We start from the raw sequence: 14,304 nt of genomic DNA, 5'->3' as shown, positions 1-14,304 counted from the left end.
TCCCTTTCTTGATCCGTAACTCCTAACGCGGAACCTTGCAAGACGTAGCTATAATTCGGGTTCCTCTTACCCACATGCATCACTTTGCACTTGTCAACATTGAACTTCATCTGCCACTTGCACGCCCATTCTCCCAGTCTCGCAAGGTCCTCCTGTAATCGTTCACATTCCTCCTGCGACTTGACGACCCTGAATAATTTTGTGTCATCGGCGAATTTAATTACCTCACTAGTTATTCCCATCTCTAGGTCATTTATAAATACATTAAAAAGCAACGGACCCAGCACAGACCCCTGCGGGACCCCACTAACTACCCTCCTCCACTGAGAATACTGGCCACGCAATCCTACTCTCTGCTTCCTATCTTTCAACCAGTTCTTAATCCATAATAATACCCTACCTCCGATTCCATGACTCTGCAATTTCTTCAGGAGTCTTTCGTGCGGCACTTTGTCAAACGCCTTCTGAAAATCCAGATATACAATATCAACCGGCTCCCCATTGTCCACATGTTTGCTTACCCCCTCAAAAAAATGCATTAGATTGGTGAGGCAAGACTTCCCTTCACTAAATCCGTGCTGACTTTGTCTCATCAGTCCATGTTTTTGTATATGCTCTGCAATTTTATTCTTAATAATAGCCTCCACCATCTTGCCCGGCACCGACGTCAGACTCACCGGTCTATAATTTCCCGGATCTCCTCTGGAACCTTTCTTAAAAATCGGAGTAACATTGGCTACCCTCCAGTCTTCCGGTATTACACTCGATTTTAGGAACAGATTGCATATTTCTAACAGTAGCTCCGCAAGTTCATTTTTTAGTTCTATTAATACTCTGGGATGAATACCATCAGGTCCCGGTGATTTACTACTCTTCAGCTTGCTGAACTGACCCATTACATCCTCCAAGGTTACAGAGAATTTGTTTAGTTTCTCCGACTCCCCCGCTTCAAATATTCTTTCCGGCACCGGTGTCCCCCCCAAATCCTCCTCGGTGAAGACCGAAGCAAAGAATTCATTTAATTTCTCCGCTATGGCTTTGTCCTCCTTGATCGCCCCTTTAACACCATTTTCGTCCAGCGGCCCAACCGACTCTTTGGCCGGTTTCCTGCTTTTAATGTATCTAAAAAAGTTTTTACTATGTATTTTTGCTTCCAACGCTAATTTCTTCTCAAAGTCCTTTTTTGCCCTCCTTATCTCCGCTTTGCATTTGGCTTGGCATTCCTTATGATCTATCCTGTTACTTTCAGTTGGTTCTCTTCTCCACTTTCTGAAGGATTGTTTTTTGGCTCTAATGATTTCCTTTATCTTACTGTTTAGCCACGCCGGCTGACGTTTAGTCTTTTTTCCCTTTTTTCTAATACGTGGTTTAGATGTAGTCGCTATCATGAAGACATGGTTCAATGACTCCCATGAATGGGACGCAAACATACCTGGCTATAATCTATTTAGGAAGGATAGAGATGGTAGAAAAGGTGGAGGAGTAGCTCTGTATGTCAGAAACAATATTAAAGCGACTGAAATGCAGGGGATCTGGAGAAAGGAAGAAGCGTTATGGATTGCCTTGAAAAGAGAAGATGGAACCTCTGTCCACTTGGGTGTTGTGGACAATGACAATTGGAGTAGAGTAAAGATCTGGTTGCAGATGTCCAAAAGTTGGGAAAGAAAGGGGAAGTGCTGTTACTGGGTGACTTAAACTTGCCAGATGTGGACTGGAAAGTTCCATCTGCAGAATTGGAAAGAAATAGGAAGATAGTAGATGCCCTTCAAAGTGCTTTGCTCAGACAAATGGTGATGGATGCCACAAGGGAAGGAGCAACTCTGGATCTGGTGCTCACAAATGGAGAAAGTGTTTCTAATGTCAGAGTAAGTGCCCACCTGGGCAGTAGTATTCATAAAATGTTTTGGTTTGATATGATGGCTAGAGTGGAGGGCAGCCACTTAAAACTCAAAAGTCCTGGATTTCAAACATACTGACGTTAACAAAATGGAGGTGTACCTGAAGAAAGAGCTGATGGGATGGAAAGACAGAGAAGTGAAAAGACAGTGGTCCAGGCTGAAAGGAGCTATTAAAATGGTTACTGACATTTACGTAAGGAGAGTAAATAAAAGCAAGAAGAAAAGGAAACCGATATGGTTCTCCAAACAAGTGGCTGAGAAAATACAGGCAAAATAGGTGGCATTCATGAAATACAGGAAAACTCAAGAAGAGAAACACACAAAAGTATACCGAGAGAAACTGAAAGAAGCCAAGAGGGAGATACATCTAGTGAAAGCAGAGGCAGAAGAGCAAATGGTTAGAAATTCAAGGAATGGAGACAACAATTTTTTCAGGTAGTGAAAGAAGGAAGGCAAGAAATGGAATTATGAGGCTGTGTGGAGAGCGATGAAGAAAAAGCAAACATGCCAAACAAGTACTTTTCATCTGTGTTCACGGAAGAAAATCCCGGAGAAGGATCACAATCGGCTGATAAAGTTACATATAAAAATGGAGTGGATATCACACTGTTCACAGAGAAAGTGTTTATGAGCAACTTGATAAATTGAAGGTGGACAAAGCCATGGGACCAGATGGGATCCAACCCAGGGTATTGAGGGAGCTTAGAGAGATTCTGGTGGGTCCTCTTAAAGATTTGTTTTATAAATCCTTGGAGATGGGAGAGGTTCTGTGGGATTGAAGAGTGGATGTGGTCCCTCTTCACAAAAATGGTGACAGAGAAGAAATGGGAAACTACAGACCAGTAAGCCTCACTTTGGTTATTGGAAAAGTAATGGAAGTATTGCTGAAGGAAAGGATAATGAATTTCTTGGAATCCAATGAGTTACAAGATCCGAATCAACATGGTTTTACCAGAGGTAAATTGTGCCAAACGAATTTGATTGAATTTTTTGACTGGGTGACTGGAGAATTGGTTCAGCAAAGCCTTTGACACGGTCCCTCATAGAAGGCTCTTTAATAATCTTGAAAGGCTGGCGTTAGGACCAAAAGTGGTGAATTGGATTAGTAACTGATAGACGGACAGATGCCAGAGGGTGGTGGTCAATGGAATTCACTCAGAGGAAGAAAAGGTGAGTAGTGGAGTGCCCCGGGGATTGGTGCTGGGTCCGATTCTGTGCAGTATATTTGTGAGTGACATTGCCAAAGGATTAAAAGGTAAGCAATGCCTTTTTGTGGATGATACCAAGATGTGCAACAGAGTGGACACATCGGAGGGAGTGGAAAACATGAAAAAGAATCTGCAAAAGTTAGAAGAATGGTCTAATGAAGAAAGTAGGTGTTGATGCCACTATACAAGTTGCTGGTGAGGCCCCACGTGTAGTATTGTGTTCAGTTTTGGAGACCGTATCTTGCTAAGGATGTAAAAAGACTAGAAGCGGTCCAGAGGAAGGCAACAAAAATGATATTGGGCTTGCACCATAAGACGTATGAGAAGAGACTGGAAGACCTGAATATGTATAGCCTAGAGGAAAGAAGAGACAGAGGAGACATGATACAGACATTTAAATACTTGAAAGATATTAATATAGAAACAGATCTCTTCCAGAGAAGGGAAATGATAAAACTAGAGGACATGAGCTGAGGTTGTGGGGTGGTAGACCTAGGAGTAATGTCAGGAAATTCTTTTTCATGGAGAGGGTGGTCGATGCTTGGAATGCCTTCCCGAGGGAGGTGGTAGAGACAAAAACAATGATGGAATTCAAAAAGGTGTGGGATGAACACAGATGAACTCTATTTAGAAAATAGATGGTAAAAAAAAAAGATACATAAATAAAACCCTTAAATGGCTACAGGGAGGTGGATGTGTGAGTGATGCTTGAATAGCTACTCTGGCTGTAAAGAACTAAGGCCGATGCCAGACAGACTTTGTAGGTCTGTATCTGTATATGGCAGTCTGGTTTAGGATAAGCTGGAAAGGGCTTCAATGGCAACTTCAGTAGCTTGAACCGAGGACAAGGACAGTGCTGAGCAAACTTTTACGGTCTGGGTCCCACAAATGGCAAGACAGATTTGGATAGGTTGGAGTGGGCTTTGACGGCAACTCCAGTAGGTGGAACATAAAGATGGAGCCGGGCAGACTTTTACGGCCTCTGTTCCAGAAACGCCAAAGAAAAACTCATGATAAAGTATGTAATATCACTTTCATTGTTGATTTAATCATGAATTGATAGAGTGTGACTGTTGGGCGGTCTGGATGGACCGTTATCTGCCGTCACTTACTATGTTACTATGTATTGCTATTCATTTATCATCAGTGTATTAACCACTACTCTTGACGCGACAACATTTCGATTATTCACAGCCCGAGTAACACTGTTATGAAACATTTATGAATATGATTTAATGTATCCATACAGCTGTTACTTGAAACCCAGCCTGGTTATAGTATTGTAGAAGGGAAGCATCAAGTGGATAACTAGATTGTTTCCTAGCTACATTGTCTGTATATGTTTTAGATTATTTTAAAACAGGTCTTATGTTTATTTATGGGTTTTTGATATAGTGCAATTTGTAAAAAGAACTGACAGCATTGCAGTGTACAATAAAGAAGGTGATTTGGAGGGAATAGTAAATACCTGACAGAACAGGACAGTAGAAAAAAAAGGGAGGGTGTGCATTGCACAACAATATTAATCCAGAAAAAATAGATTGTCTATAACAATAGAGAGAGAAGGAGGTAGAGATGACGGTACCAACATCAGAGGAACCCCGTCCCATAGCAGATAGGATCAAGCATCAGGAAAGGCTTGGCGAAATAGCCATGTTTTCACATCATGCTTAAATTTCGTAAAGGAACTCTCTAAATGAATGTCACCAGTTACAGCATTACATAGTGATGGAACCAAGAAATTCAACCCTGCTTGATTAGTCTGTTCAAGTTTAAATTGTGATGAAGGAGGAATGGCTAGCAAGTCCACTTGTGATGATTCTACTGTCTGCCATGTACACTAAGGAATGACTAATGAATGCAAATAATCTGAGTGGAAGCCAGATGGGTCTGTATTAAAATGTTTGTGTTTTATATGACCCATGATGGGAAGTCAGTATTGAAAATGAGCAGCAGCTGTAAATGGTTCAGGATGTATAGTGGGACATTGGCTAGGATGAGTTACAGTACATTAGTCCAATCTGTTCAGGACTACCATAAGAAGAAGTTCCAGTCTTTTAGACTATCTGTGCTTATTTGACCTTTGGTAACAATAGCATTAATCAAATATGGGAATTGGGTGAGTCCACATATTAGAAGTTGGTTTCTAAAGGCTATTACTTTCGGAGATCTTATGAGCAATAGAAGATTACAGTGTCTGTACCACATTGTGGAACACGACATTATCAGCGAGGGCATGAAACTTCCATACTTAATTTAACTGGCAAGTCTAAGGTACAGATACAAATAGACTATTTGACTTTAAGAAACAGAAAAAGCATTAACTAATTCTTACCAGTAACATAAATTAAATGTCAAAAGCATTACTATCTAACAACATTTATAAATACCACCCTCTTCTTTTCCTAAATTAAAGGAAGTCCTTGGTAGTTATTAATACTTAAACAGACTTGCACTGATCATCACAGCAGCTTAAAGAACATGCAGTGTTCTCAAGGTTCATTTAACAAGAAGGGACAAGGACAGCATTTCTGATAATGAACATAATTTTCACATCACATATATCTGGCAGTCATTTTTAACTTTACTGCTACTTATGACATTGCAGCCAGTAAAATAATTTAGCTTCTCTCTTTGGTTTCCTAGGTAACAAGAATAAGCTATTAATCAACTGAAATGCCAAAGCACCAATTTAATTTGACACTAACACATATGGCAGCAGCACTAAATATTTATTGCATTGATTGAACTATTCTGTAGTATTTATACAGTACATTTGAATCTAATATGCATTCATTCTTCTGTTGGTTATTTTCTTCTAGGTCAGTCTTCCCTCTTCCCAATGGAAGATGGATTTTTGGATGATGGACGTGGGGACCAAGCTCTCCATAGTGGCTTAAGTTCACCTCACTGTTTTCCTCATCAAAATGGAGAAAGAGTGGAGCGGTATTCCCGCAAGGTTTTTGTTGGTGGATTGCCTCCAGATATTGATGAAGGTAGGTTGCAAAAAAATTTGATCATAGTAGATGCACTCTGAGCTTTGTTGGATAGATATAGATGAATGTGGAATAATAAGGGCAGATGGCATGGAAAATCATAATCCTAAATCCCACCTGTATTCCAGGAATTTCCTGTTTAAGAAAATCTAATTTCCTTTTCATCCTGCTAGGCCAGTCCAGATTGATGGGTTATGTTGCCCTACAAGCAAATGGGAGACAGAGAATCTGAACTGTTCCACTGGCATCACCAGTGAAGGAAGGGGTGTAGCCTGGAACATCTCAGTATTTCTCTCTCTCCAGCAGATGCAATAGGTTGGATTGGTGCAGCAGGACTTCTTATGAACAAGCCTTTCTCTCTGGAGTGCAGTCCATTACTTGTAACCCTTGAAGTGAGTCTTGGCATAAGCATTGTTCCCAGGGACTTTCCTCACTTGTTTGACATAGTAGCAGTGCAGACACATATCAGTATAGATTCCTCAAAAATCAAACATAGCTATAAAGAATTGTGCTTATGATGGTTACCCTTAATAGGGAGGCTATACCTAAGTAAGAAGTGATATTATTTTTGTTGGTGTGCAGGTTGAATCCCCTTTTGAAACAATGCATACATGCAGTGAAGAACATATATAGGCAAGAAAGCATTGCAATTAGAAAATTTAATTGTAAAGTACTTTTGTTATTCTAATTTAAGTTGGCCTTCCAACCATTCTACTTGAAAGTGATTTATTTTCATTTTTATTATAATACAAAATTCATATGCCTAAAACTAGTTTGAATTTAGAACTGGAAAGATAGAAACCATGAATAGAATGATATATTATGCAAGAATTCTGTACAGTTTCTTCCTATTCTCTGTATTTGTTTCAGCTATTACATAATCACATCCTGTAAATACAAAGCTGGCCTGGGTTTAGTCAAGATATTTTAATCAAACAAGCCCATCACATGTGATGTGAACAAATAGCCTGATTTGTTATGTTAGTTTTCTCTTCTTTTCCATTTCTTCTTCCCATGACTCCTTCCCTCTCCAATGCTTAATTTTTGACCACAGAGCAAAGTTGAGAGAGCTGATGATAGTTTAGCAACCCAAATTCAGTTTTCATGGGAGAACGCCTCCATCTAGATCTGAAAAGCTTTAGTCAGTGACTAATGTATTGTCAATTGTTGTAAACCCTGCTTATAATATTTAGACCTAAAGAGAGAGAGAGACCTGCAAACAAACAATATGATGCGGCTTGTCAGTGAGCTATGTTTCCTCCACCAATTTGTGTCAGAACCTGTGCTAACCTGTCAGTGCAGCAATATGCTGTCCACTTTGTAACGACCAGTTAATGTTATAACTCTTTATTTTTTTATGTTCCGCAGATGAGATCACAGCTAGTTTTCGTCGTTTTGGTCCTCTGATTGTAGATTGGCCACATAAAGCAGAAAGCAAATCTTATTTTCCTCCTAAAGGTAATGCTCTAATATGCAGATTACAGAGTTAACACAGGGTTTTATCTCCTGTGAATGAGTTCTACAAAAATGCACCATAAGGATAAAACTTTTGAACTGTCCATTTCTTTTATTACTTTTAATTCAGAAGCCTCTTCATTTGTTGTTATAAATAGAAATAAAACAAGAATAAGAAAATAAGATATCATCTTCTTTGTTGGACTAGCTTAGTTCATTATTTTGATTAGCTTTGAAAGGCAATAACACCTTCTTGATCTGAAGAAGAAAGTATTACCTTCCAAAGCAGGAGTGCAGGAGTGGCCTAGTGGTTAGGGTGGTGCACTTTGGTCCTGGGGAACTGAGGAACTGAGTTTGATTCCCACTTCAGGCACAGACAGCTCCTTGTGACTCTGGGCAAGTCACTTAACCCTCCATTGCCCCATGTAAGCCGCATTGAGCCTGCCATGAGTGGGAAAGTGCGGGGTACAAATGTAAAAAAAAAAAAAAAGCTAATCAAGCAACATGTTAACCTTTTTATTGGACTCATGTATCATTTTCTTTTTTTTTGTTTTGTTCCTGTTTATTACTTTCAATGAAAATCTATTTTATTGGCATACTAGCAATACAACACAGATAAAACCAAGCTTAGTACAGAAAAAGAACACAGATATCTACCGTTGCCATTTATCCAAGTTATACATACACCTTTAAAAGTGGACTTTCAGTGCTACCATACCATTTATTGTTAAAATTAGAACTAAAAGAGACTAAGTGGTGTTGTAAACTGATGGAAATGGAGAAATATCCTCTAAATCTGATGTTTGTTCTTTCGCTTTCTTTAGGATATGCATTTCTGCTTTTTCAAGATGAAAGCTCTGTGCAGGCTCTCATCGATGCTTGCATTGAAGAGGATGGGAAGCTCTACCTTTGTGTGTCAAGCCCTACTATTAAAGATAAACCAGTGAGTACATTTCTACAGTTCAGGTCAGCTGCAAGAGAGTTTTGCTGTTTAAACATGAAAACATACTATATTATTAGTATTGTTATCAACATACCAGAACCTGGAATATGCTCCCCTATTTAATCCTTTCTAGTATATCCCTCTTCCTACCCCTTCCTACACTATCTAGTACATTCCTTTTCCTACCCCTCCCTTATATTTCCCCATACTAAATAACACGTCATTCCCAATACACACCCTCCTCCCTTTCCCCTACCTCTTCTATCCTCCTTCCTTGCCCATCTTACCTATCCACACATCTTACCTATCCACACCTCTTTACTTACTATATTACAGCTGCAACCATTCTGTATTACTTTGTCAACCTGATTTACTATGTAAGCCGCATTGAACCTGCTAATGAGTGGGAAAGTGCAGGGTACAAATGTTAAAAATAAATAAATACATAAAAAACATACTTTTCAGAATTCAGGCAGCCCATGGGGCCATCCTGGTGGTTCAGCGGCAGTGCAGACTAGCATGCAGAGAGACTTAGGTTCAATTCCTGGGCTAGATCTTTCAGTTTCTAGGTTGGTCAGGGCTGGAATGCTGCAGAGGTAGTGTCCACAGCTCCCAGATGAGGAGGTCACAGTCATCAAACAGTGGTGGATTTAGTGCCATAATTGCAGGATTCCGGAAAGAGCCCAGAGCTTGGACTCTGACTTACTCACTACAGTAATTGGGTTAGGTAAGTTAGGGGGTGAAAATAACTCTCCAGTTAGTTATGAAGGAAGATTTGCAGTTTCAACCCTTCTGATTGTGCTGGGAAACCAGCAAAACAAAAGGAAACTTTAGGTTCAAAAACAGAAAAAAATAAAATTCAAGTAGCACAGACTGGATGTACTTTTGGATGGTGGGATAAAACCCACCATCCAAGACTGGTTAAAAAAGCGCTTTATTACTTATCTGTAGAGAGTGTCTTTGGCACAATAATTCCTCATGAAAGATTTGCCCCCAGCAACTGCTCCTTTTACTTATCTAAGTAATTTCCTTATTTAATCATAGCTTCTTTTATTTTTTAAATGAAGTGCTTCAGTAATTACTGAATTAGTTTTCTTTATTATCCTCCTTTAAGTGATTATAGCAAATTTGATTGGATTTCAATGACTGTTGTCAGCAGCCCCACCACCATTGCTGCTTGCACATGGTCCTTTGGTCCTGTGAGGGCTATATTTAAAGTAACAGTTGGTTCCAGAGGTAGTTGCTCCATAAAGCAGTAGTGCTTAGGTGTTACATCTGCTTTTTCCTTTGGATTGAGCAGTTGTCAGGGCTTAAAGCATGAGCCCGAGTTGTTTAATTGAAAGTTAGTGTTAGCCATTGGTTGCCAGATGATAAAAGGTTGGAGAACTAGAGGAACAAAGGTCATAAGACCATAAGAACAGCCATACTGGGTCAGACCAATGGTCCATCTAGCCCTGCGTCCTGTTTCAGCAGAGGCCAATCCAGGTCACAAATACCTGGCAAAAAAAAAACAAATCATGGCAACACTCCATGTTACCAATCCCAGGGCAAGCAGTGACTTCCCCATGTCACTCTCAATAGCAGACTATAGACTTTCCTCTAGGAACTTGTCCAGGCCTTTTTTAAACCCAGATATGCTAACCACTGTTAACCACATCTTCTGGCAATGAGTTCCAGAAATTAATTATTCGTTGAGTGAAAACAATATTTCCTCCTATTTGTTTTAAAGGTATTTCCATGTAATGTCATTGAGTGTCCCCTAGTCTTTGTACTTTTTGAAAAAAAATAAAAGATTGATTCACTTCTACTTTTTCAACACCACTTAGGATTTTATAGACCTCAGTGATATCTCTCCTCAGCCGTCTTTTTTCCAAGCTGAAGAGCCCTGTCCTCTTTAGCCTTTCCTCATATGAGAGAGTTCCATCCCTTTTATCATTTTGGTTGCTTGTCTTTGAACCTTTTCTAATTCCGCTGTATCTTTTTTGAGATACGGTGGAGAGCGTAGTCTGACAAGCAAAGGTTGGTAACAGAAGACAGACGGAAGTAGTGCATACCCAGGAACTCCCACTTGATACCTATCAAAGGGCAAAGCAGAATGGGAGTTCTTGAGTTTAAATAGTTTAGGGAACCAATAAGAGCAAGTTGCATCATTAGGATGTAGTAGATGATGATGACGGCAGAAAAAAGACCTGCACGGTCCATCCAGTCTGCCCAACAAGACAACTCATGTGTGCTACTTTTTGTGTATACCCTACTTTGATTTGTACCTGTGCTCTTCAGGGCACAGACCGTATAAGTCTGCCCAGCACTATCCCCGCCTCCCAACCACCAGCCCTGCCTCCCAACCACCGGCTCTGGCACAGACCGTATAAGTCTGCCCAGCACTATCCCCGCCTCCCAACCTCCAGCCCCGCCTCCCACCACCGGCTCTGGCACAGACTGTATAAGTCTGCCCAGCACTATCCCTGCCTCCCAACCTCCAGTCCTGCCTCCCACCACCGGCTCTGGCACAGACCGTATAAGTCTGCCCAGCACTATCCCTGCCTCCCACCACCGGCTCTGGCACAGACCGTAAAAGTCTGCCCAGCACTATCCCCGCCTCCCAACATCCAGCCCTGCCTCCCACTACCGGCTCTGCTATCCAATCTCGGTTAAGCTCCTGAGGATCCATTCCTTCTGAACAGGATTCCTTTATGTTTTTCCCATGCATGTTTGAATTTCGTTACCGTTTTCATCTCCCTTTCCCTGCCTTACCCGCCCCCCCCCCCCCCCCCCAGTGTGGAAGTAGACAAATAGGCAAGGCCTGTCCCTGTCTTTGCCCACGCTGTGGATGCAGGCACATAGGCTCGCCCTTTCTCCGAGGACCAGCAGGCTGCTTGTTCTCACGACTGGGTTGACGTCCACGGTCTTTTTTTCTGGTGTGCTCACCGCCACCATCGACAATTTTGATTTTGCCGACGCGATTTTTCCATCGATGTCCTCGAAGGTCCCAAGCGGATTCAAAAAGTGTGGTCGGTGCGGCCGGCAGATCTCGCAGACCGATATGCTTGGTGCCTCCAGTGCCTCGGCCTGGAGCATAATTCCAAGGCATGCACCTTGTGTCTCGGCTTATGGAAGCGGACGCAGGTAGCGAGGCAAGTTCTTCGGGACCATCTTTTTGGAACTTGCGCCGGCCCTTCGACCTCGACGGCATCGGTGTCGACGGCCGGGTCTTCGGTACCAGTACGGCGCCGACTATGTCATCAACCCCAGGAGCATAGGTTCCCTTGGCCCGACGACCTGCCAGCGACGGCCACTCCCGGGCAGGAAGGGCAGGGATTCTATTCCAGGTACTTCCTTGTGGAAAAGAAAACAGGGGGGATGCGTCCCATCCTAGACCTGAGAGGCCTGAACAAGTATCTAGTGCGAGAAAAGTTCAGGATGCATTCCTTGGGCACCCTTCTACCCATGATACAGAAAGACGATTGGCTATGTTCCCTGGATTTAAAGGATGCATATACTCGCATCCCGATACTGCCAGCTCACAGACAGTATCTCTGATTCCATCTGGGGACACGTCACTTTCAGTATTGTGTGCTGCCCTTTGGGCTCGCCTCTGCACCATGGGTGTTCATGAAGTGTCTCGTGGTGGTTGCGGCGTACCTACGCAAGCTGGGGGTGCACGTGTTCCCGTATCTCGATGATTGGCTGGTGAAGAGCACCTCAGAGGCAGGAGCTCTTCAGTCCATGCAGTGCACTATTCAACTTCTGGAGCTGCTGGGGTTTGTGATAAATTACCCGAAGTCCCATCTCCAGCCAGTCCAGTCGCTGGAATTCATAGGAGCTCTGCTGAATTCACAGACGGCTCAGGCCTATCTTCCCGAGGCGAGAGCTCAGAATCTTCTGTTCCTCGCTTCCCAGACCAGAGCGTCTCAGCAGATCACAGCTCGGCAGATGTTGAGACTCCTGGGCCATATGGCCTCTACAGTCCATGTGACTCCCATGGCTCGTCTTCACATGAGATCTGCTCAATGGACCCTAGCTTCCCAGTGGTGCCAAGCCACCGGGAATCTAGAAGATGTCATCCGCCTGTCCATCAGTTGCCGCGATTCGCTGCGCTGGTGGACAATTCGGACCAATTTGACTCTGGGACGCCCATTCCAAATTCCGCAGCCCACAAAAGTGCTGACGACGGATGCATCTCGCCTGGGGTGGGGAGCTCATGTGGATGGTGTGGTCCCCCCAGGAACAAGATCTTCAGATCAACCTCCTGGAGCTCCGAGCGGTCTGGAACGCACTGAAGCCCTTCAGGGATCGGCTGTCCTACCAAATTATCCAAATTCGGACAGACAATCAGGTTGCAATGTATTACATCAACAAGCAGGGGGGCACCGGATCTCGCCCTCTGTGTCAGGAAGCCATCAGGATGTGGCATTGGCCACGCCAGTTTGGCATGCTTCTCCAAGCCACATACCTGGCAGGCGTAAACAACAGTCTGGCCGACAGGCTGAGCAGATTCATGCAACCGCACGAGTGGTCGCTCAATTCCAGAGTGGTGCGCAAGATCTTCCGAGTGTGGGGCACTCCCTCGGTGGACCTTTTCGTCTCCCAGACCAATCACAAGCTGCCTCAGTTCTGTTCCAGACTTCGGGCACACGGCAGACTGGCGTTGGATGCCTTTCTTCTCCATTGGGGGACGGGCCTCCTGTACGCTTATCCTCCCATACCTTTGGTGGGGAAGACCTTACTGAAGCTCAAGCAAGACCGCGGCACCATGATTCTGATCGCGCCTTTGAAGTCAGCCACTATTGAAGAGATTTGCAAGGCTGCGACGTGGTCATCGATCCACACATTCACATCACATTACTGCCTCCAGCAGGATACCCGACGCAACAATCATAGTAACATATAGTAACATAGTAGATGACGGCAGAAAAAGACCTGCATGGTCCATCCAGTCTGCCCAAGACAAACTCATATGTGTATACCTTACCTTGAATTTGTACCTGTCCTTTTCAGGGCACAGACCGTATAAGTCTGCCCAGCAGTATTTCCCGCCTCCCAACCACCAGTCCCGCCGCCCATCATCGGCTCTGGTACAGACCGTATAAGTCTGCCCTCCCCTATCCTAGCCTCCCAACCACCAACCCCTCTTCCCCTCACCTGCTCCGCCACCCAATTTCAGCTAAACTTCTGAGGATCCATTCCTTATGCACAGGATTCCTTTATGCATATCCCACGCATGTTTGAACTCCGTTACCGTTTTCATCTCCACCACCTCCCGTAGGAGGGCATTCCAAGCGTCCACCACCCTCTCCGTGAAAAAATACTTCCTGACATCTTTCCTGAGTCTGCCCCCCTTCAATCTCATTTCATGTCCTCTCGTTCTACCGCCTTCCCATCTCCGGAAAAGATTCGTTTGCGGATTAATACCTTTCAAATATTTGAACGTCTGTATCATATCACCCCTGTTCCTCCTTTCCTCCAGGGTATACATGTTCAGGTCAGCAAGTCTCTCTTCATACGTCTTGGAACGCAAGTCCCATACCATCCTCGTAGCTTTTCTTTGCACCGCTTCCATTTTTTTAACATCCTTCGCAAGATACGGCCTCCAAAACTGAACACAATACTCCAGGTGGGGCCTCACCAACGTCTTATACAGGGCCATTAAAACCTCCTTTCTTCTGCTGGTTACTCCTCTCTCTATACAGTTTAGCAATCTTCTAGCTACGGCCACCGCCTTGTCGCACTGTTTCGTCGCCTTCAGGTCCTCAGATACTATCACCCCAAGATCCCTCTCCCCGTCCGTTCCTATCAGACTCTCC

The 14,304-nt window shown here is 43.4% G+C and overlaps 1 protein-coding gene across 1 annotated transcript in view; it reads left to right on the top strand.

The window, feature by feature from the left end:
• The window catches only part of CPEB4 (cytoplasmic polyadenylation element binding protein 4), a 138,974-nt gene that overhangs the window by 91,205 nt on the left and 33,465 nt on the right, over positions 1 to 14,304 (top strand). The window contains exons 4-6 of the mRNA XM_030212665.1: positions 5,929 to 6,102; positions 7,471 to 7,560; positions 8,382 to 8,500. Coding sequence (XP_030068525.1) covers positions 5,929 to 6,102; positions 7,471 to 7,560; positions 8,382 to 8,500 — 383 coding nt within the window. The remainder of the gene's footprint in view (positions 1 to 5,928; positions 6,103 to 7,470; positions 7,561 to 8,381; positions 8,501 to 14,304) is intronic.

Source organism: Microcaecilia unicolor, chromosome 8 (genome assembly GCF_901765095.1).
Source record: "Microcaecilia unicolor chromosome 8, aMicUni1.1, whole genome shotgun sequence".
NCBI classification, from domain to species: domain Eukaryota; kingdom Metazoa; phylum Chordata; class Amphibia; order Gymnophiona; family Siphonopidae; genus Microcaecilia; species Microcaecilia unicolor.
The sequence above is the reverse complement of the archived record's forward strand: the minus strand, read 5'-3'. Positions and strand labels throughout refer to the sequence as shown.